This window comes from Lacerta agilis, chromosome 4, assembly GCF_009819535.1.
Source record: "Lacerta agilis isolate rLacAgi1 chromosome 4, rLacAgi1.pri, whole genome shotgun sequence".
In the NCBI taxonomy this organism is placed as follows: Eukaryota; Metazoa; Chordata; class Lepidosauria; order Squamata; family Lacertidae; genus Lacerta; species Lacerta agilis.
The window spans coordinates 16,071,605-16,095,863 of NC_046315.1; the positions used below are offsets into that span (position 1 = coordinate 16,071,605).

The 24,259-nt window shown below is 44.8% G+C and overlaps 1 protein-coding gene across 1 annotated transcript in view; it reads right to left on the minus strand.

Moving 5' to 3' along the window:
* SESN3 (sestrin 3) overlaps positions 1–8,250 on the minus strand; it is a 60,863-nt gene extending 52,613 nt beyond the window's left edge. The window contains exon 1 of the mRNA XM_033146151.1: positions 8,079–8,250. Coding sequence (XP_033002042.1) covers positions 8,079–8,180 — 102 coding nt within the window. The 5' untranslated portion in view covers positions 8,181–8,250. The remainder of the gene's footprint in view (positions 1–8,078) is intronic.
* Positions 8,251–24,259: the final 16,009 nt, after the last annotated feature.

A 24,259-nucleotide genomic window follows, 5' to 3' on the forward strand; every position in this document is an offset into this window, starting at 1 on the left:
GAAAAAAAGAAAAAGAAAAAAAACAGCTTTGGGACAAAGAGTGCAAATATTTGAGCGCAATGACTTACATGCTTTCTTCATATTTACAAGAAAAATCCTGGTACAAAGATATAATTAGAAAGAGGCTGCCAAACATACACATACACAGCGCATTTGCTTTAGTTGCTCCAAGCTGATAGATTTGCCCAGCTCAGCAGTTTTAATTCATTTGCGCTGGACAAACAAGAGGCAACTCAGTTAATCAGATGTACAGAGTGGAGGCAAACCAATCAGAATATTCCTGAAGGGTGGCTTGCTGTATAGCTAGTGTTGTTAGAAATAGTGGCAGATGTGTCTGGTTCGGCTTGGGGCTCCATAAACCAAGGTTTTGACGTGGTGAACAAGCGTTGCAGTCAAATGCGTATCTAAAAGGCCTCCCCTCTCCTTGTACATCATTTTATGGTTTGCATTATTCCTCATTCTGACTGAACCAGGGAAATCTTGTTTAGTGTCATTTAACAAGCCAGGACCAGATCCCTTCAACCATTTGTCCCAATTTTTATGAAGTGTTTTAACCCCCCCTCCATATCACTTGCCATTACTGACAGGGGCAATGCAACACACTGCTTCATAAGGATGTCAGCACACATGGAGAACTGAATTAGCTTTTATTACGGAAGGTGGTAGGAAATTCAACATGCAACTGCTGTCTTCAGCAGCAGCCTCATCTTCACTGCAACATGTAGTTCTACTTTGAGGTACAGTCTAAAGAAAATTTAAGAAAAACATGTTTTATAGATGTTGCTGGCTCTTTCACTGAAAACTAAATGGCCTAAGCTTAAAACTAGTTCAGGCAACGCTTTTTCCCATATTGACCCCTTCCCATTCTTCAGTCACTCGGGTCTTGTTCCAGGAAACACTTCCATCTGAAGTAAGGCCAGTATCCACTGGGAGCAGGGCTTTCTAAGGTATGGCACATTTCTTCTCAGAAGAGCTTTCCTATGAGGAAAGGTCTTCATCTGCCTTCTGAAAACCATTTAAATTATTTTATTATTTAATGCCAAAAAAGATTAGCATTATTAATGCTCCTGCTAAGATTCTTGCATTTACATTAAACTCTTTTTTCATCTTTTTATGAATTTTATATGCATTTAGGCTCAATTCAAATCTCCCTTGGGGTAGAAAGCATGATGAAAATGTAATAAAATAAGCTGTAACAGGAGATGCATGGATAACTTTGCCACAAAAGGGTAAGGAGAAGTAGCTGTGCGTGACCTGCGCCCAAATCATTAGTCAGCCTCCATTTCTGCCCCCCCCCCCCCCCAAATCAAAATAAGGAAACTAACTTAATTTGCCCAATTGCATTGGCTTTGAAGGTTTTCAAATACTCCCCCCCCCCCCCTTTTAGGCAAAGGAACATGTTGTTGACTACTCATACAGTGGTAAGGAATACTGCAGAAGCAAGGCACGTAGGAAAAGGGAGGAGGCATCATTCAGTTTGGATACAGACAGACAGAAAAGCGGGAGGGGGAATAACAGGTAGCCAACTGGCCTCATGACCCTGGAAGCTCTATTCAATTCTTGGCTTATTTTCCAAACACAGCCAGTTTATTTTCAACCTCTTATTCACAGCCATGAGGGCTAGGAACCACACCTCAAGAAAGAAAGGAATGATATTCTCCGGTGCACCACTGATTCAGAGGTGGTCCCATGTTTATAGAACCTCTTCCCTAGGCATATTCATATGGCCCCTGTGTTGATGGCTTGTAAAACAGCCTGAAGACTTTTTTGTTGCAAAATGCTTTCACTCGCTATTTTAGCTGTTTTGCATTTCGCAGCTGTTGTTATTTTAAAACTCTTTATGCTGTGCCACTTGTTTTTTTTATATTGATACTGTTTATTGCTGTTGCTATAATATTTTTAGTTGTTTTAGTGTTTTACGGATTGTGTGGTTTCACAGTTTATAATCACATTATGAATTTTATGTTTTTAATATGTTGTCGGTAGCTGGGGGGGGGATTTAACACCTGAAAGGCAGTCTATAAATATTGATCTTTTTAAACAGAATGTACATGACACAGAGATCAAATAACAGAGAGGTGTTACTTTACTTACCCACATCTCAATAATTCAGAAACCACCTCAACAGTACAAAACAGTTAAACTATTCCTTTAAAAAAAGAGATCCAAGGATGAAAATATACTCATTCATCACCCCAAACACACAACTTCCCAGGTGAAGTAGGAGTTCACACTAGAAATATTACTTTCTGCAACATCCTTATAGAGGCAAAACAGCCATGTTTATATTACTTATAACATCTGAACAGCATCCATACACCATTTTTTAAAAACCTACATTTTAAGGAATTCATACTAGGAATCAAGATTCTCACTAACAAGGAAGCCTTCCTACATACAGACAATGATTTATGATTCTAGCAATAGATTATGTGACCAGCAGGATTTGGTCCTCTTTTGAGCACATTATTACATAATTTTAAAACTGCAAAGAATTGGGGTATTGTATCTTTCACATACCGCTTTTTCCATTATCTAGTAACCCTTACTGCATCAATTAACCTGCTGAATAATATCCATCTCAAAATCTCCACACATCACTTGGTATTCTGGGACCTTACATGAAATGTATGGAATCCTGACCAAGCCACCTTAATTAGTCATCACAATAATTTGTCAGCATTTTAGTGTACTTTTCTCCTAATATATACATTTCTGCATGCAATTTTGTTCCCTAATACACCCCAACATATTTATGTTATTTTCACCAATATATACATTTTATGCACATGCTTTTGTGCACATCATCTGGTTGGAGAACTGAATTAAAAAATTCAGAAAAGTGCACATTTTGAAGGATAGCTTCATTTGGATTCACATTTTGAGGGGTGCGAGAAGTACAAATAAAGTAGTTTTGCATTAAAATGCAAACAGAATTTCTCCACTATCCCTTGCTGGGTCCCACTTGGCCAGTATGAAGCACACTGTGCTATAGTACAGTCCTCCCTCCCAAAAGGGAAGAGACATAGACACTGAGGTGGAAGGACTGCAAAGTTCTAGGCAGGGAGCTAACCTTGCAGCAAGTAGGGCCAAAGATGCTTCACACCCAGCAACAGAGGATTAGCTTGCAGCCCTCAAATTGCTAAGTATGGCAGCTGCAGAGAGGCAGGCAGCACATGGAAGCTTCTAGTCAAATGTGTTCTTCCCACTCCTGCTTTGTACCCTGGCTGGCTGGATTCACAAGGAACCTTGAAATGCCCTCTTCTAATGCCAGTGTTGGAGTACTGCTCCGGTCTACTGCATGCATGCAGCTGTGTGCAAGGAGCCCCCATTCATTCATTTACCAGAGATGCCTACTTACGGTAGAACAGAGCAGTTAGAAGGGGAATCCCATGTCCGAAAAACCCTGCCAGTGAAACATACCCAGCACTCATCAGAAGATGTGGGCAAGATATCTTCTAGAGAATTTTGCTTGGCATTACTGTAGTAATGGCATCCCTGTTAGTAATTTTACTGAGGAACCCCCAATAAGCTTCCAAGAAAGCCAGATTTCCCGAGAACACACCCAGACATGACGTTCATATACGGAAAGGGGAGGGGAATCTAATAATAAGAGATTTGTCATGGAGACAAAATCTAAAACCAGACACACAAAACAGATATAGCTGCTACAGAAAGTGTAAGCATAAAAAAGAGCAGGGAGATTATATTGAGTTGGGGGGCATTTATTTTGACATACTCTACATATACAGAGAGGATACAGTTCAAAAGGTAAAAGTTTCCTTCCCCTTCTCTTTCTTCACCCTCATAGCAGACCCACACACTGAAGTCAAGGTTATGAAGAGGGCAGTGCTCCTTGCAAAAATGTGTGTCAGATGTGGGTGGAGATAAGGAAGATGAGATGTAGTCCATCTCTCTTTCTCTCTCTCCTGCAGGATGTCTTCAGTAAGATATTATACGCAGCACTGAGGCTTAGTGTTGCAGAGGCAAAACCAACAGGAATCAATATCAATACAAAAGGGAGAAATGGTTAGAAGGTAGGAGGTTTCCCCTTCAATCATACATTAAGGCTGGAGGCTTGCAAGGGTAATCTCTGCATTCTAGTCTGACAACATTGAAACCAATGAAAACCCTGGTTTGCTTAGTGACGTCATTGGAATTGGCTGCAATCTTACAGAATGAAGCATATTCAGTGTCTATCTGATATATGTGTCTAGTTACAATCTATCCCCCAACCCCCCAAAAAGGCTTCTAGTCTGGCTCAATGATTACTTGGGGCAAAGATCCTATTTCCATGGCAATGGTGTGTGTGTGGGGGGAGACTATGATAGCTAAGTTTTACACCCAGCAGACCCACCGAAAAAACGAGTATGACTAAGTTAGGTCATTTAATTGCAAGATTCCCCCCCCCCCTTTTTTAACTAGAAGGGACAGAGCTGTCATAAAAAGAGAGGGGAGCAATTTCAGTTAGACTGTCAGTCTATTGCACAAATATAATTTATATTTATACTGCAAACTATCCCATAGGCTTTGCGCAGTTAACAATACCTAGGAGGATAAACCACTCAGTCAATCTGACCCATCAACTATACCACCATTATTCTCTTCTTCAATTTACTCCAGTCCTCAGTCAACATCATAAGCTTAGGCATTAAATATTTTGACGGGCAGTAATGCAAGGAGTAATCATCTCAATAGTCACACATCCGTTTTGCAGCCTTCCACAAACTTATACCACATCCAAAACCCAAATTTCTTCTAGAAGTAAATCAAGACCTCTCAATTAAGATTAAGCAAAAAGCAGGAGAGAAACTAGAAACACATGAAAACACCTACATATACCGTAAATATTTGTCTTTAAAGTACATGCATGCTTGCACTTGATATTAAAGTGGGATTTATTTATTTTTTAGCATCTTCTGGCTGGCAGGAGGAAGCTCAACCTGAAGCTAAGAAAAGGGAGGGGGCGTAGGAAGCTGCCTTTTGCTGAGTCAGACCGTCAGATCCATCTAGCTCAGTTTTGTCAACACTGACCAGTAGCGGCTCCCTAGAATTCCAGACAGGAGTCTCTCCTAACCGTACCTGGAGACACCTGGGATTGAACCTGGGACAAGTAGATGCTCTACCACTGAGCTTCAGCCACATTCTAGCTTCCTATCACCTTTGGAAAAAGGGTGCACAAAGCAAATATAGAATTTAGACAGTATTTGTTCTTATTCTTTTGAAGGTCTTGAGACTTCAGGGACATAACATATTTTAAAAATTCCAGTGGATAAGTGAAGTAGTGATACAGAAGGCAAAGGTACAGCAAAACAAAATTTCATACACATACCACATCAAGTACAGTAGCACAACCCTGCCAAAGTTAAGCCCCTTTAATTGATTTCACTAGACAATCCAAGTCTCTCCCACTGAAACCAACAGGACAGGTCCTACAATCCTATGGCCCCTGGAAGGATATCCCAGGGGCCATAGGAATCATTGGAGCACCCTTTATAAGGACAGAAAGAAAACTCCTCAACCTTGGAGAGAGAGAGCCAGTGTTGGATCCCACCTCCCCATTGCTATGGAACCTTCCACAGCCCTTCCCCTATTGTTGTCAGAACCAATCTCAGCAGAGCAAAAAAAGGGGGGGCATGCCAAGGGTGTGCTTGGATTTAAAAGATCCAGTGCCTTCTCAGTCCCCTGGCACACCTCCAAACCAGGAGCACACATACAACAGCGAATTTCATTCCCTTTATTTCCCATGGGAGGTGAATGGTTTTTGGGGATGTGGAAAAAAACAGAAAAGGACAAAGGTGAGCAAGAGCCGTCCTCTGTTCTCAGGGCACTGGAGAACCCAGGAGGTAGATGAACTGCTTTCAGTTCCCTTCCTTTCAGCCCTGCCCACCTGCCCACCCAGTATCACACTGTTTAAAGGTGATTATCTTTACCATACTGTTTAAAGGTACTTGTTTTAACAGGCTCACACACAGAGAGAAAAGTATACACATTACAGTAAATGTCAGAAATGTGCAAGTCATTAACCTGCGTTTTTAGCATTAGCACATCATTTACTTCTAAACAATGGAAATATATAGGCACTTTGGCATTAAGGCAATTAGGTTAGCTCTGAGATTTACTGGTAAATATTTTCTGACATATCCCACTGAACCTTTTTCTTCTTCTTCAGTACAATGATTACAAACAGAAGACAACATTCCCCAGGGCTGGAATTCTATACTTTCTTATCTGGAAGTAAGCCCTACTGATCTCAGTGAAGCTTTATTTTTAAGTAAAGATGCAAATTTGTATTTGTTATACTTAGAGGAGACCCATTAAAAACTCAATGGGCAATTGTATAAATCAGATGTCACCCATATTCTATACACAAACACACACACCTTATTGCACTATCTTCATTTAGATGGTATGTGAAACCAATCCACCACCACACCACCCTTTTCTTTTGCTGACAGGATCTGCTATTTTTTGATGCTGCCAGGCTGTATACAATTTTATCAATTGCTATTATTATTATTATTATTGTTATTATTGTTATTATTATGCTTTTGTTTAAGTGGTTTAGTACCAACTGCAACCACAATGAGCACCTTTCATGGACAAGTAACGCTAAAAACACATGAACAAATAATAAATTATGCATACATTGTATTAAAATGATAATATGCATATTTTATACAATTTTAATATACAATATATACATATAATATGTACAGTATTAACCCAATTTACTATGCAATTATAAACAACCTTACATAATTATATAAACAAAAGAACACAGTTTTAAAACTTTTTAAAACAACCAAATAACCTTAATATAGCTAGCACTTAAAAGCAGTCAGCCCAATACACTTTGTAATATAAAAATAATGGGCTGGCTCCAGCCTAATTTAGCCATGCTTTAACCTCATTAAAAATGATGGGACTTTGGTTATTCGTAATTAACAGCACAAGCCTAACCACATCACATCTACTTAGAAGTAAGTGCTATTGAACTCAACAGGGCTTAGTCCCAAGTAAATGTGGTGACAGGACTGTCAGTTGTCTCATAGACTGCAATGGGGCTAATGCATGGCTAACTTAAGGCTGCAGTCTCGATCCCACTTACCTGTGAGCAAGCCCCACTGGGACCAGCACAGCTTACTTGTGAGCAAAAACCGGTTAGGATTGCAGTTAAGTCTACATCCAGCTGGATATGGTTATTATTACACAGCTGTACTATGCAAATCATACCTATTTTTATACAACTTTACTGCTGGATAGAAAAACACACAAACTGCTCTCTTGATATAGATATACAGTAGATATATACAGTACATATGTATTTAGAGATAGGGTTGTATCCAAATTAAGTCCTGTTCAGAGCAGACCTGCCGAAATTAATGGGCATGGCTAACCTGCATACATTCCTTTCTGAGGGTCCTAGAAGTTAGTTGCAGGCAACACCAGCTGTCTAAGTTCTACTTACTCACAAGTAGAGCCACTGAAACCAAGGGGACCCAAGTCAGCCATGCCCATGGGACTTCAGAGGGTCTACTCTGAGGAGGGCTACAGTTTTGTATCCCAATTAACTCCTCCCCAGAGCAGACCCACCGAAACCGGCAGACCTAAGTCAGCCATGCCCATGGGACTTCAGTGGGTCTACTCTTGAGGAGAACATGAGCTACCAATGCACCTCACAGGCGCACCAGATTTCACACTTACACACACGTAACGCCTCATTATATATGCCATCCTTTGCTTTGGGATAACCCTGACTGACTGACACACATACACAAGCAGCCCTACGCGAAGGTGAAAGAGCCCCCCCCCCTCAGCGGGGCGAGCGCCTCCCCCCCCCCCCCTTTATAAGAGTTGGCCGAGGGGGCGTGGCCCGAGCGCAGAAGCCCAACGGTCTGCAATCGGGAGCGACGAGCAGCATCTCCGAGCGCCTTCGGGCAGCGCTCCGAGCGAAGTCGCCTCCTCCGATCGGGCTCCGCGCGCGCTGCTCCCCAACGTTCCACAGCACCGAGCGCACGCGCGGAGGGGGGTGTGTGTGTGTGTGTGGAGCGTGATGGGGGTCGACGTACACCCACCTGCCTCAGCACTTTCCGGCAGTTGCTACAGACCCGCCGGCACTCTCCGTGGCCGCTGCCGCCGGGGACGGACGAAGGGCAAGAAGCGGCGCCCCTGTTCATGGTTGCCGGAGCCAGCGGGGGCAGAGGGAGGCGACTGGCTGCAGCGGCTGCCTGCGCTCAGCGCCTCCGGCCGCCGCCCCCATCCGCCGCTCCCCTCCTCCTTTTTCCCCCTCCCGCCCCCCTGGAAGCTCTTCGGCTTCAGCCGCTCAGGAACAGCCGCTTCCATCCCCGCCCCGCCCACCAACCGCGGCTCTCCCTCGCGCGCACACCCCTCGGCCGCGGCCAATCGCCGCGCCTCGGACACGCCTACCCGCAACCCCCGGCTGGCCAATCGCAGGCGCCGGCGAGAGCCAGCCAATCGGCCGAGCGTTCTCCCGCTCCCCATCTCCGGGCAGTCTCCGAGTGGGAGGAGGGGCCGTCGCGCAAACGGGGCGGAGAGAAGAGGGGAGCTTCTCAGCAACCTATAGGGGGCGGAGGAGGTGGGGCCAGGTGGCGCGAGGCGGGGCTTCCCTCCGCCAATGGGACACGGGCCATGTCCATGGTCTGGAGGTGGGGAAAACGCACCCACGAGGTGGTCACGCCCCCGTCTCAGTGCTTACTGCTGCTGCTTTGGAAGGCTCAGGAAAGGGAGGCAGAATGATAGAATGGTAGAGCTGGAAGGGACACTGAGGGTCATCTAGTCCAACCCCCTTGCAGTGCTGGAATATTTTTGCCCAATGTGGGGCCTGGACCCAGGACCCTGAGATTAAAAGCCTCATGCTCTACTGAGTTATGCTGGTCTAAACCATACAAAAAAAAAAACAACCCTAATCTATTAACTGCTTTTGCATTTACATTTCTTCTTCTGCAAACACCCTCCACAAACCAGCAGAAAAGGGAAAGCCAGTATTTAAAAACAAGTTACTTCCTCTAGGTTTGCTATATGCTGTATAAGACTCTGGCCCTGAACAGAGACAACAATGCCCAACCTTATATGCCTACCAAACCAGACCCTGCGCTCATCGTCTGTGGCCCTTCTCTGTGTGCCCACACCACAAGAGGTCCAGAGGGTGGCAACACAAGAATGGGCCTTTTCTGAGGTGGCTCTTGTTTGTGGGATGCTCTCCCCAGGGAGGCTTGCCTGACACAAATACTTTTCTCTATAACCAGGTCTGCCTTTAGCTATATGTGGCCTTTTAGAAGTGGGTGGGATTTTTAAAATTCATTATTTCCCCCCCTTGGTTATAATGTAGCTATGTGGGGTGTTGTTTGTTTGTTTATTTTGGGTTGCCCTGCCCTGCTCAAGAGAAAGCAATTAACACATCATCATCATCATCATCATCATCATACTGTTTGGATGTGTCTGACTGAGTGCCGTGGGACTTACTCCCAGGTAAGTGAATGAAGGACTGCAGCCCCACTGAAACACAGGGAAACTTGAGAGTGACAGCACACATAGGATTCCATTGTTACTCCTTTATTGTGGATTTTAATCAGTTGGCCTGTTATTTTTAATGATCTGCTTTTCATTATCTACCCCTAGAACAGCAATGAACATAAAAACAGCTGTGCTGGATCAGGGTTCAATGGTCCATCCAGCCCAGCATTCTGTTCTCACAGTAGCCACCCAGATGCCTGCGGAAATGCTGGAGGGTGGGCTGGAAAATGGTTTAAATAACCAAATAAAATAGGGTGTTTTCAAAATTTCAGATCTAGTTCAAATGTGGGAGCTTAAGCAAAAGGGCATTTTCACAGATGATGCTACAGGGTTTAGTCACTCCCCTCACACACACACAGCTGTAAGGAAAGCATCAAGTCTAGGAAGTGTGTGATACGTGTATGGTTTCGAAATGCTCTTCTTCTACATTCTATCTTAATTTAAAACTGCATTCACACATTTGCACACATGGCCTGCAGATAGCTCAGAAGTACTTTTGTTTCATGTCACATGTAAAAATGTCAGGAACAATGTGGGACTGGAGAGCCAGTGCTGCCACCATATCTGCCATCTGCGATGCAGGTTAGCAAGCGATGATTAAAACCTCAACACAAGGACCCACCTTTGGCACTGGAATCAGATGGGATGAGGCTGGCCTCCACTAGAAGGCTCCTGAAAACCTTTTTTTTTTTTACCATGACAGGCCTTTGCAGTTCTTTAAACTGGTCAGCCAGACACTTTGACTATCACTTGTTTGAATGGTGTTTTGTTTTTGTACAGCGCCGTGAAACATTACGATATGGAGGTACAGAAATATTTTTTATAAATCGATTGACATTACTGTTCTTTATTAAATCTGTATACTGCCCTTCATCTAAATTGTTGTTGTTGTTCAGTCGTTCAGTCGTGTCCGACTCTTCGTGACCCCATGGACCAGAGCACGCCAGGCACACCTATCCTTCACTGCCTCCTGCAGTTCCAATAACCTCCCTGACTTTCAATGGGTTTACTCTGAGTATAACTAAAACTGGATACAACCCAGGCTACCAGGATGCTGTTGGTCCCTCTCACCTCCCCATAGCACATGACAGCATCACCAATGGCATGTGCAATGGATAATTAGTAATGCAGTCACTGGTATTATTATTAGTGGTGGGCCAGAACTGGAGGCAATTTGGGTGTGGGTGTGGTGAGGATTTACCCCTTCACCTCTCCATGACACCCCAAGTCTCCTTGAGATTTCATAATAATGTAATAATGAATAATATTTATTAATAATTAGTCACTTATTACTAGTAACAAACAAAAATTCTGGTATTTGCGAGGTGAGGGGGTCATGCATGCCTTGCTTCCATTGGTTGAGAGATTTTGTCGTCTGCTCACAGCTGTAGCACAACCTTTCTAGGGCTTAAGTAGTCTACCTAGCAGGCTCTATAGTAGCTCATAGGATCAGGCAATCTTATGTTTCATCTTCCTACTCAAGGCTCTGTCATCAACGCCACATCCAGCTGCAAAAGGCCAATTACCTTGCAAGGTGGAAGGAAAATAAGTCGTACACACGTCTGCAAAACACGGTGCTGACTGTAGCTGGGGTGCTCCTCCAGGAGGACAGTCATTGCCCCAGCAAAAAAAATAACAATTAATTAATAGCCCCAGCGATGGGATAGTTTGCTTGCACATGTAGAAACAAGACAGCTGTGCTGCAAGGCAGGACAAGATTAGATATTTGCTCAAGGGGAAGTTGGGACTGTTTGGAGAGTGCGCAGCGAAGTCTGTTTGCCTCGGGTCGCGAGGATGGTGAAAAAATGATGAGTCAGGGCTACTTGTCTCTGTGCTAATGCACAGCTAGACAGAGCATATAATTAGGACGAAGGCAGAGCTCAAGTCCACAGAGCCAGGCGGAGGCAAATTTTTATGTTTTACAGTGCAAGGATGGCCAACATGGTGCCCTCCCAATGTTGTTGGGCTTCAGCTCCCACCAGCTCCAACTAGCAATGGGAGGAACAATGGGAGGTGTAATTTGTTGACATTTGCTGGCAAGTATGTTGGCTATCCACAGAGCCACTTCAGTGCCCCTCATCAGTAAGGTAAAGGTAAAGGACCCCTGACAGTTAAGTCCAGTCACAGACGACTCTGGGGTTGCGGAGCTCATCTCGCTTTACTGGCCAAGGGAGCCAACGTTTCTCTGCAGACAGTTGTTCCGGGTCATGTGGCCAGCATGACTAAGCTGCTTCTGGTGAAACCAGAGCAGCACACGGAAACGCCGTTTACCTTCCTGCCGGAGCGGTACCTATTTATCTACTTGCACTTTGATGTGCTTTCGAACTGCTAAGTTGGCAGGAGCTAGGACCGATTCAAACCACCGACCTGCTGATCGGCAAGCCCTAGGCTCAGTAGTTAGACCACAGCGCCCCCCGCGTCCCGCCCCCCATCAGTGGACTAGACTATATAGAAGCTATCATTATGTCAGAACCTACAAATGAGTGTCCCTCTTTTCATGGGACAGTCTCGGATTAACGAAAGCTATCCCAGTTTCTGATTCGATCCCAGAACGTCCCACTTTTCCTTAGGATGTCCCTATTTTCTTAAGGAAAAACGTTGGAGGGTATGGAGTTATGTGACCCTTGAACCAAGGTGATAAGTAACTATCCAACCTTTAGAGGACATGTGAAAGCAGCCCTGTATAGGGAAGGGTTGTTCCCCCCCCCAATGTGTGGTGTTTTATTATGTTTTAATATACAGTGGTACCTCTGGTTACGAACGGGATCCGTTCTGGAGGCCCAGCCGTATCCCAAAATCTTCGTAACCAGAGGCACCCTTCTGTGTACGCACGTGGCGCGATTGAGTGCTTCTGTGCACTCGCACATCACGCAGAATGCTTCTGCGCATGAGCGTGTGGCGAAACCCAGAAGTATACACTTCCAGGTTTGCCGTGTTCGCAACCCGAAAGTTACATTACCCAAAGGTAACATAACCCAAGGGTCCACTGTATGTTGGAAGCTCTGCTCTCCTTTCTTAGGGTTAATATAAATCTTTCAACTGGACATGGTTGTGGATAGCCCTTCAAACAGAGGAGTCCTCGAAACTGAGGGATTCCAGCGGGCCAATGCAGAATTGGCTGAGTTAGCCAGAAGTGGAATGTGTTTAGCTGGCTTTTCTGCACAGATATGCAAAGCCAGCTAGCCCCGTACTTCTGTTTCATTCTCTTTTGCGAAGCTGAGCAGTTCCTTTACTGTTGCACAGGAAATATTTCTTTTTTTAAAAAAAGCATACAGACTAATCCGGGGAGCATTATCAGATATTCCAACTCAGAATAAAATGAGAAGCAACTTCTTACTATTCTAAGGATTCCTATTACTGAAGCCCATTTCAACCTTTCCCCCTTTTAAATGTTGCACATAGCCTGCAACATATACTGTAAATAGTGTCCTGCAAAATAAATTTTACCCACGGCTCACCTTTCCCCTTCCAGGCCGCCTCCCTTCCCTCTCCCTCCCTCTTTCTCCCTCTCCCCCCACTCTCCGTTATCAGCAGTAGGATTTTTAAGGCCCAAGTCTAGCCCAAGAACTTTGCTGAGAGGTGATTCATGTGTGGCTGTGTCCTACCTGGACTGTACAAATTCAAACTGCAGGAGGGACGTAGCATTTTGAATTATCTCCTCTGTACAGATGCCAGCGGCCCATTATCTGGGAAAGGGCCTTTTCAATTGTGGCTCTTTGCTTGTGGAATGCTCTCCCCAATGAGGCCCGCTTGGCACCACCATTAACATCCAAGTAGAAAATGATCTCTTCTTCCAGGCATTTCACAGGTGGCAGTGATTACTATACTGTCTGTTGATTGTGTGTTTAAGCTGCTGTTTTGTGTTTGTTTCACAAATAATTGTATGGTTTTAATGCATTGTTTTTTTCTGATGTTATGCCATCCTTTATACTTTTAAATTTTGTAAGTTGTTTGGAGACTACCGTACATATGTGTCAAGCGACTAATAAATTGAAATAATAATAATAATAATAATAATAATAATAATAATAATATTGTCGGTTATCTGTAAAACCATGCTGTTGCAGGTTAATATTAGGGCCTGAAAAGTCATATTCCAGAGCTAACCCCACAAGAGTATTTGCTATTCATCACAATTCTAGACAAATGCCTTGCTAACTTTTGATTCTGACTTCACCTTTGTATATCATGTTTCTCATCAGTTTCCTTAAGAAATGCCTTTTTTGAGCTGTGTTTCCAAGTGATGCCCACTGCAGTCTTGGATGGATGCTACAACAAGGTCCTGCACGCATACAGACTTTGTATTTGTGATCAACCTCAGGTTTAGTTTCTTTTGGGTGTTAATAACAGCTTCATAACACACAAAGTAGCCCTCTATGCACTCGCCGCTGCAACAACAACAACAATCAGGAAAAGGGAGTTTGGTGAAATCACTATAAATTGTGTTATTGTGATTCAGAGCTTTAATCCGAAGTCAAGGTAGATTTAATCTTGTTGGTGTCTCTGGAATCTTCCCTCTCTTACATCATGGATGTTGTCTTATATTATGGATGGATGTTCTGTCTTATTTTATTAATACTATTGCTACAAGTTTGTCATGGCCTTTAGTGGAAATAATAAACTTATGAACAAATCTGTTTATTTGTATGGAATGATCTAGAACCAGATGGGCAGGGTATGAATAATAAAATTATTATCATAGAGGCTGAGACTATCCATTTAAAAACCTCTTATACCACTTTAAGAGTGATGGCTTCCCCCAAAGAATCCTGGGAAATGTAGTTTGTTAAGGGTGCTGAGAGTTGCTACGAGACCTCTATTTCCCACACCGAGCTACTTCTTTTAGAGTTCCATGAGAAGAGAGACTGATTGTTAAACAACTCTGCAAATCGTGGCTCTGTGATGGGAACCTTACAGTTCTTAGCACCTTAACAGACTACAGTTCCCAAGATCCTTTGGGGGGTGAAGCTGTTTAAAGTTGTATCATACTGCTTCAGATGTGCAGTGCATTTAAATGTGCAGTGCATTTAAATGGCAGTGTGGAATTACCAGGCTGTACGAAATCGTAATGTTCAAAACTGCAAAAACGAAATGAAACCTAAACCAGTGAACCTGCAGAAAAGCAAAGAAAGTAGAGCTTTTGTCTCAGTCTAAAACTGTATGACACAACAGGAAGGGCAGAAGGGCAGAGAAAAGCATAGGGAAGTAGAGGGAGATGGGGAAAAACACAAAACACAAAATGAAATGAAAAGAAGATTAGAAAAGAAGATTATAAAAAGCTTTTTAAAAGAAGGAACTTGACTAGGTCACGTGGATTTTTTGCACTCCTGATGTGGGTGATAATTGTGGTAGGAAGCAATTTAAAGGAGGGACTGTCTGTCTGCATTTGTATTTCAACACCTGTCATGACAAGCACCAGTTCTCACGCCAAGAGACAGTGTCACGTGCAATGTTGACATTAGTGAGCATGCAGGACACCATCCCCATTTTACAGGTAGGGTAATTAGAGGTGAAAGCGATTTGCCAAAGGCCAGAAGGTTGAGCAGTGGCACCGCAAAGAACCAAATCCAGGCCTCCTGTAACTCCCAGCTTTTTCATCTACTGGGACTGTGGCACCACCAGCACCCAGATGAACAGGTCCAGATTGAGGTCGTTCAAAGGGCCCACTGCGGATGGCCCTCGACTCTGAGACCGCACACGCACTATACCATTAAAACACATGACTTCCCCCAAAGAATCATGGAGACTGTAATTTGTTAAGGGTGCTGGGAATTATAGCTCTATTAGGGGGTAGACTTCATTTCCCACAATTCTTTGTGGGGAATGTCATATGCTTCAAATGAGCTTTAAATACATGGTATCCATGGAGCCTGAGTGCAGGGGAAGTCGGTTAAGGATTACGGAAAGGAATGTCGCCAGGTTAGCAGATTCCTCCGCTATTTGGAGTGTTCCCCCAGCACCTTCTGTTTGCGTTTTATTTTGCTTGTAAAGGAAGGCTAGGGAGGATTTAGCCGCACGGGACAAAATCCAAATGCAGAGCAAGGCTCCTCAATGAAAGCCACAGCAGAATTGTCCCCACCCTTTTCGCATCAGACATGGGGCCTCTGGAATGTGTACACATCCTGCTCACTACCTGGTTCCCGTCCAATCGAAGCCTCACCCAGGTCACAGTTTTAATTGGCTTTTTTAGAGCCTGCCAAGCAAGAGTTATGGGGGGCCCATTCCCATCAGCACCAGCTAGCATGGTGAGTAGTCGGGGATGATGAGAGTTATAGTCTGAAGAACAATTAAAGGACTACAAGTTCCCTATCCTGGACATAGAGGAATCGTGCACCATACAAGAAGCCCCGCAAAGCCAGCTGTTGGAACAATACCATCCATGCATTATGAGAACATTAGAAGAGCCTGCTGGATCGGGCCAAACACCCACCGAACCCAGCATCCTGTTCTCACCAGATACCTCCAGGAAGCTCACAAGAAGGGCCTGAGTGCAAGAGGACTGAGGAGACTTACCAGTACCCATTAAGACTAGAGATCTATACCAGTGGTTCCAAGTTGGTGGGCCGCAGACCCCAGGGGATCCACATAACCCACCCAGAGGGTCTGTGGCACATACCCATCAGCTGTCCGGGACATCCTGTTTTGAGGGGCCATGTTTTTGCATGAGAGCACAGCACCCAAAAACGCATGAGATCGCAGCGGCCAAAACTGTGCATCCCAGTTTTGTGCTGGGACATGTTGTTGGGAGGCTACGGCGGCACCATTCACATAAGAAAAACTAGCAGTACTTACCTAATTGGGAACCACTGATCTACCCCACTTTGAAACATCCCACATGTGAATCTAGTACTAAGCACTGCTGGAGGGAAGCACAAATCCTGCTACTATCACATAATGCACCTTTGTCCTCCTTTGGAGTACAGGAAAAACACTCGTTATAAACCAAACCATTAAACCCAAATCCCTTTGAAAACTCAGCAGCAGTGGAACTGATAAGTCGCCCTGGAAAAGACCCTGATGTTGGGAAAGATGGAGGGCACAAGGAGAAGGGGACAACAGAAGACGAGATGGTTGGGCAGTGTTCTTGAAGCTACAGGAGTGCCTGGCTTGCTCTAGTCCATGGGGTCACAAAGAGTCAGACACGACTAAACGACTGAACAACAACAAAAAGGATCAAATCAGAAGCTGGATTGGCTTTCATTTCTGGGACTGTCCCTGGGAAATAGGGACACTTAGTATGCAATAACCCCACCTCAGCAAGTCACAAAATCCAGCCCTCCTCTGTGCAGTTCCTTGTTGCCATTTGGGACTGACTTCCCCAGTCCCCAGCTGCTCCCTGTCTTGCTTCGAGCCTGGAATCTTTGAATCTTGATATTGCCTTAGATGAATAAGGTACGTTTTTAAAGTTAATTCCACTAGGGTTGAAAGTTCATTCAGCCATAGAGGAAACTCAGGCCCAGGGAGATGGCAAATGCAATCTTCCTGTCTGGTTCCATTCCTGGGACTCTCCCCGGCCAACATATTCTCATCAGCCACACACCCTCTCCTCAGGGTACACCCCTTGCCAATCCTATTTCATGCCCTCGAGTGGATTTTTTTAAAAAATTATATATATATGCCTTCCTGGAATGTGTCCTTGGACTCTGGCGGTGGTTGCCGGGGAGGGAGAACACAGAGAGAGGTGTACGAATGCATGAAGGAACTAGCACACTGTACAAAGGTAACGTTTGCATTCGTTGCTTTGCCTGCTTTTGCCCATCACTGCCAGCCCAGAACGGATGTGACCCTCAAGGTGGAAAAAGAAGCTCCTCCTTCTCTGACGTAGGCTCTGTGATGGCTGGGCTCCTGGACTGCTGCAGGAAACAAACCACATTCACACTATTCAGTTAAAGCGCTGTGATACCACTTTAAACCGTCACAGCTTCCCCCATGGAACTGAGCTGCGAGTTGTTAGGAGACCCTTGTCCCTTTTGCACAGCTACAATTCCCAGAGTTCCCTTGTGAAGAGGGAATGACTCTTAAACCACTCTGGGAGTTGTAGTTCAATAGGGGCCTCCTAACAACTCTCAGAAAGAAAGCCAACTAACAAAAGAGAAATCCTGGCCTGGAAAAAGACCATGGTTGGTTCTGGATCAGCAGCCCAAGTAAACAAAGCAATGCAGAGCTGGAGAGATCAGACTTATCCAGCCACAGAAATAAATGGTGAAGAGGTTCAGGCTTGGGCTGGGGTGGGGGATACTAGGGGTCACTGAAAAGAGGTAGGGGAGATTTTTTTAAAGAATTCCCTCCTGTAAAACAGTACCGAAAGGGGGCTATCAGGAAAAAAATTAAGAGGTTAGGCAAGATCTCTGTAATCCAAGCATAGGCCTTGGACTGTTTTTGGATCATGCAAATTAGCTCAAAGCGAATCTCTACCATGCAGCTATAGCACTGATTGTACTTTTCAGAATTCACTCACTCCGTTCACCATGAAAATAAATCAGAGTCTGGGGTTTGAATCATAGCATTATAGAATTGCAAAGTTGGAAGGGACCATGAGGATCATCTAGTCCAACTCCCTGCAGTGCAAGAATGTTTTGCCCAATGTAGGGCTCAAACCCACCGAGATGAAGAGTCTCATGCTTTTCCAACTGTGCTATCCCATTCTTCACGCACACCATATATATAAAGCACCCCACTCAAAGAATCCTTGGAGCGGCAGTTTACCTCTCACAAAGCTACAATTCCCAGTACCCTAAACAAACTACAGTTCTCATGATTCTTTTTTTAGTGCTTTAAAATGTACGCAACCTGAGTTAAGTTTAAGTGTTGCAATGCTATAACCACAGATGGTGGTCTAAGGTGTTGCTAACAATTGAAACAAGAATTTGGCTAATGTATTCATTAAAAAAAAACACATACACAACCCACTGTTTTAGAAAGTGCAGGTTGCCAATTAACTTCCTAAGCTGTTTGCTAGGCGACCGTCTAATTTTTCTATTTCTTTCCCCCCACTGCAAAAACAATCAGCTCAACAGAGTCATTTTCCGAACCCGCTCACCGAAGACAACATCAAGGGCTGTGCCTCAGATGTTTTTAGCCTGGTAACAAGATGATGTCAGTGGTAAAGGAAAGTGACCAATCAGCAGGGAGAATGAATCAGATAACTGCTGAGATTTCACCCAGGCTGTTTCCTAGCAAAGTCGGAGCTGCTTGCAAAGTGCAAAGCGGGGGGGGGGGGGGAGATCTCTGCACTTCCTCTGCACTTGCTGCACAGACAGGATGTCTCCAGCCACTGTTTGATAGCATTTGCATGAAGTCAAAGAAACAAGTCTCTCTCTCTCTCTCTCTCTCTCTCTCTCTCTCTCTCTCTCTGTGTGTGTGTGTGTGTGTATACACATATGTGCACATGAGTTTGTGCTCCTCAGATAAATATTGAAAGCTTTCCTGGAAATACCAAGCTTCCAAAGACCACAGTGATATAGAAACTTATGAACATCGGCTCTGAACAGTTGCTTCTTCTAAATGCTTTTGTTCTGTAAACAAACCCTCAGCAACCATATGATGTAACTCCTGGCAAATTAATCTTATTCCCAGGCTCTTGAAAAATATTGACGAAGCTGCTTCCCTTCAGTCATGGTTATTTTTGCTGTTAAGAGCATTAAAAAAAAAAAACCTCTGCTGGACCAGGCCAATGACCCATCTACTTTTAAAGCCATCTAAGTTGGTGACCATCACTGCCCCCCGTGGGGACACGTTGCACAGTTTAATTACGTTGCTGGCAACGTATCTCTCTCAGGAGACAATGGAGGAGCGTGGCTTTGGGGGTGAAGTCAAACCAATGGAGAGTTACAGTGCCAGCTGTGGCTGTAGAGACCGATACAGAAGAGACATGTTTTGTTGCAGCTGGGGAAGATGAAGGTGTCTGGTTTGAGCTGCTGCAGAAGCACCATAAGCTTTCTTCTCTCTGTGCTCCTCCCAACAGCCATTCCTCCTCTGGTCGCTGCTACAACGTGACTGTCTCCAGGCACTGCGGTCGTCTGCAAGGTATTCCCACACGGCTGCGTTGACGTTGCCAGCCTTCGTGACTCGTCTGCAGACATCTTTGTAACACAGAGTTGGCCTGGTGCCTGAAGACAGCTCCCCGTGGAGCACGTCTTTGGGGAACCTGCCACCTTCCATTCTGTGCACAGGACCAAGCCAGCGTAGACGTTGCTGAGACAGGAGCGTGAACGTGCTAGGAATGTGGGCTTGGGGGAGCACATATTTGTAAATAAGTACTCTCTTTTATGTGTCTGAATCCTACAACATTCAGCTTCATTGGATACCCAACAAATCTACTGCTAATTTCCAAGGTTATCATACAACTCGGTGGCTTCAGGGAATCCTATCCCTCCCACGGTGGGATGCCAAGAAGCAGATAAACAAGAAGAGTTCTTACCAAGTAGTTTATTCAATATTCACAGAGAGAGATGAAGGAATGCGGTCTCTCTTAGATAATGGTGTTGCTCTGAGCAGGTCCGGATTTATGTTTGATGAGGTCTGAGGGACAGTGGACCAGCCCCCTCCTGAAAAAGTTTGCTGACCCCTGCCCTAAGCTACTGAAGGTAATGGGGCCCTTTATATGTCCAGCTGTCCTTTGTCAACAACAAATTGTCGCTATTTTTTGTGTTGAATATATACTATATGGTAATTTATGGACCTAATAGGTATCTAAAGCCATTTGTATATAACAAAATACAGTCGTACCTTGTGTTACGAACGCTGCGTGTTGTGTCTGTCACGGGATATGAACACGCCGAACCCGGAAGTACTGGAACAGGTTACTTATGGGTTCGGTAATTTACGCATGCGCAGACATGCAAAATGACGTCACACGCAGAAACAGCGCTTTAGGATACGGACCTTTCAGGTTGTGAACGGGGCTCCGGAACAGATCCTGTTCGTAACAAGAGGTACCACTGTATGTATTTTATTACACAAAACGCTGTTGCTATATGTAGTTTTTATTTTATTTATTTTTTATCTTATATTTTGGAAATGTACATCCAGTTTTTTCCCCTTTAACTTTTTTGGGGGCCCCCAAGCTATAGCTTGTTTAGCTTATACATAAATCCGGCACTGGCTCCGAGTAAAGTCCCACCCGTCAGTCTCTCCTATTCTACACCACCCCTGTGCCGACTGACCTGTGCTTTCTCCCTTTGAGTTTTCTGTTCTACCATACTCAAGGCATGCCTGATCCTGGGACAGCGGGGTGGGTCAAGAATGCTTTCTAAAGACACTGAGTCTGTTAGCTGTCTCTCCCCTGGTCCTTCTTCTTCCTGCTGCTCTCCCACTATTTCCCAGCTTCTCCCCTCTGCAGCCTCTGAATTCTGACCTTCTGCAAACCACTGTTCTAAATCTATACTGTCCTCTTCTTGGGAAGGTGCAGGACAGGGGGCAGGGCGGTCCCCACCATTCCTCCTCAGTCCAGTCTCTAACACCTGGACATAATGGGGGTTGAATCTGGACCTCTTGCATGTGTGGGGATAACCAACGTCTGGGACAGCCAGTAATTCCCGGAGTGCCTGCTCCCACTGGCCGTGAACGGGTAATTTATGTTGGTTATGATGCTGAAGGTCGTGAGATTGTTGTTTGGAGTTCTGAAGGTTTCTGAAGGTTTCTTTAGAGTCACGAAGGCTCCTCTGGAGTTACGAAGGCTTGAGGTTCCAAAAAGAAAAGGATAAAAGAGCTGGCCAAAACTAAGCGACCAAATAAAACTTAGAAATGAAATAAAATAAGAGATTGCAGTCAATGGTGGAGTTGCGCTCTCCCAACTACCACTCTGTGTGGCTTGGTTTCTCTTTCGCTTTCTTTCTCTCTAGGCTTGTCTCCCACAGTTGTTCTCTCTTGGCTTGTCTCGCGCACTCTACACACCGCTACAGAGGGCAGGGGCCATTTATTAGTAAACTGAACAACGTCATAACATATCATTAACCAATCACAACACTGTATCTGGGTGAGTTTCCGGGTGGGAAACTTCTTTCTGACCGTTGTTTTGGCGCGCTGTGCTGCTAGCGTGGAGGGATCCAGGCAGCAAACCTCTGCCGGATCTCTTTGCCTTCCGTGCATAGCACGGAAGGTTACTAAACTGTGTCAAGGTGCAGGAGCACCTGAAAACGTATTCCCACATGCATGCAAAGCAGATGTTCTACCACTGAGCTGCAGCCAATGCTCATAGTGTGTTTATCGCAATGGGCTTGCAAGCGAAGGGTCTTTGTACCAATCTCTCCTCTTAACAGCCAGCGACCGACACCGATCCTGTAGGCCCAGGCAGCCTGCATATCCTCTTAAGTCCACCTTTGCCCATCAGCAACACCTGTCCCGTGCCTTGTCACAGCCGCCGTGGAGAAAGCGTCACTAAGCTAGTTGAGGCGCACATAACATTTTTAGAACAGCTGTTCCTGTTATGTTCAGTCCAAACACACCTTATTTCTCTCCCGGGTTCCTTTGTTTGTTGATTGCAGTTATTTATAGCCTGTCTTTCAGGATACAAATCCTTTCACATTAGGAGGTGCATTAAAACTCACCCTCTCTGAAACGCAAACACTCGCACACCAGCGACGGGGGAGGAATTTGATCTCGTTCGCTTCGAAAGGCAGACTTGCCTAATTTGCAGTTCGCGAAACAATATGTGAATTGTAGCACAACCACCTCTAGAAATTAACACTTCTCTACATTTTGCTCTCCAGTCCCATAATGTTTGCAAAAATTTGCACACACTAAAATGCAGGTATTGATGAAAATGACATACAAAATGCATTATATTAGGGAAACTGTAAACATTAGGGGGACATACGCTTTACGAAAACGCATATACTGGGGAACATTTTAGGATATATTTGCTGGTGAATATTCATATTCATTAACAAACCAACAAACAAATGACAAACTGGTGTGGAAATGTGGTGAACGGAATTTAAAAATGATGACTATCCCTGATGGCTCTGCTCCACCTTCAAAGTTGGAGGCGGTAATGCTTCAGACCACCAATTCCTAGAAACCACTGGAGCAAGCCCTCCAAATGTCCTTATTTTCCAGGGACAGTCCCAGATTTAGAGAAGCCATCCCGGTTTCTGATTTGATCCTAGAATGTCCCTTTTTTCCTTAGGATGTCCCTATTTTCATTGCAAAAATGTTGGAGGGCATGGAACTATCCAACCCCCAAGCTGTCTGAAGGCAATCCTGTATAGGCACGTTTTTTGTTTTTTAATGTTTCATGTTTTATTATGTTTTAATATATGTTGGAAGCTGCCCAGAGTGGCTGGGGCACCCCAATAAGATGTGTCGGGTATAAATAGCAAAATTGCCATTATGGAATGGGATGTCCCGATTTTCAGTGGAAAAATGTTGGAGGGTATGCAGGAGGGGAGAGTGGTCTTCTGCTCAGGTCTTGCTTTTGGGCTTCCCACAGGAATCTAGTTGGCCCCTGTGAGAACAGGAAGCTGGACTAGATGAGCCATTGGCCAGATCTGGTAGGCTCTTCTGACAGTGTGGTGTAGTGGTTAAGAGCGGTAGACTCGTAACCTGGTGAACCGGGTTCGCGCCCCCGCTCCTCCACATGCAGCTGCTGGGTGACCTTGGGCTAGTCACACTTCTTTGAAGTCTCTCAGCCTCACTCACCTCACAGAGTGTTTGTTGTGGGGGAGGAAGGGAAAGGAGATTGTTAGCTGCTTTGAGACTCCTTAGGATAGTGATAATGCAGGATATCAAATCCAAACTCCTCCTCCTCCTCCTCCTCCTCCTCCTCCTCCTCCTCCTCCTCCTCCTCCTCTTTTCTGATGAAAAATAAGGAACTGACAGATCCACACATCTCTAACACACGCAGGGCTGCGTCTAATGAAGTTGGCCCATTAGCACAAGGACCTTCCACCTGAGCAGCAAGGCTTCTCCTCGCCCCATGTTCCCCCTTAACTCTGCTCTGGAGGACTGGGAAACCCCCAGAACAGATGGCAAGGGTGGGTTGGGCATGAAGCCCCACTCTGAAGGTGGAAGATGACTGTCCTTATCCTGATTGGTTCTCCTTGCCCCTATAAAACTATAACTTAGATATCCACTGATGGACAGGTAAGTGGTCCTGCCCACCTGTCAAAGTTTGGCCACAGAGGGTGGAGACATAAGGATCCGGCCTGCTGGCTGGAGCCAGTTCCTTACCCCTGTCTTGAAATATTTGGCCAGCTAGCCCAGTACTGAATACTCTGAGTGACAGCAGCTGTCCAGAGTCTCCAGCAGAAGACTTTCCACCCCCTGCAATGTGCAATTGGGGGCACTGGGTGTTGAATCTGAGACCTTCTGGAGCTGACTCTATTATGGCTGCCATGCTAAATGTTGATAAGCTCCACTGAACTCCAGTCTTTCTGATCAGTTAAGGTTCCACATCGACCTGCAGCAGATCCCTTTGGTTCCACCATGACTGACAGTCACATGGAACCATTCAGCGAACCAACCGCAAGACACCAAAACAAGTTGCATAACCCCGAATAAATACATGCTAAATAGCAAATGACAAATTCGTGAGCACTTTCAGATGCATTTAAAAAAAATGTGAAGTGACAGACATATCACTGAAAAATCCGTCATGCAAATATATCCAGCACCTCATCTGATTCAGAGTTCACTTTAAATATTTGGTTGACTCGCAGGTCAAAGATATCTGACTGGTAGCATTGAGACCTTTGTCATTATCAAATGCCACTGGTGTCAT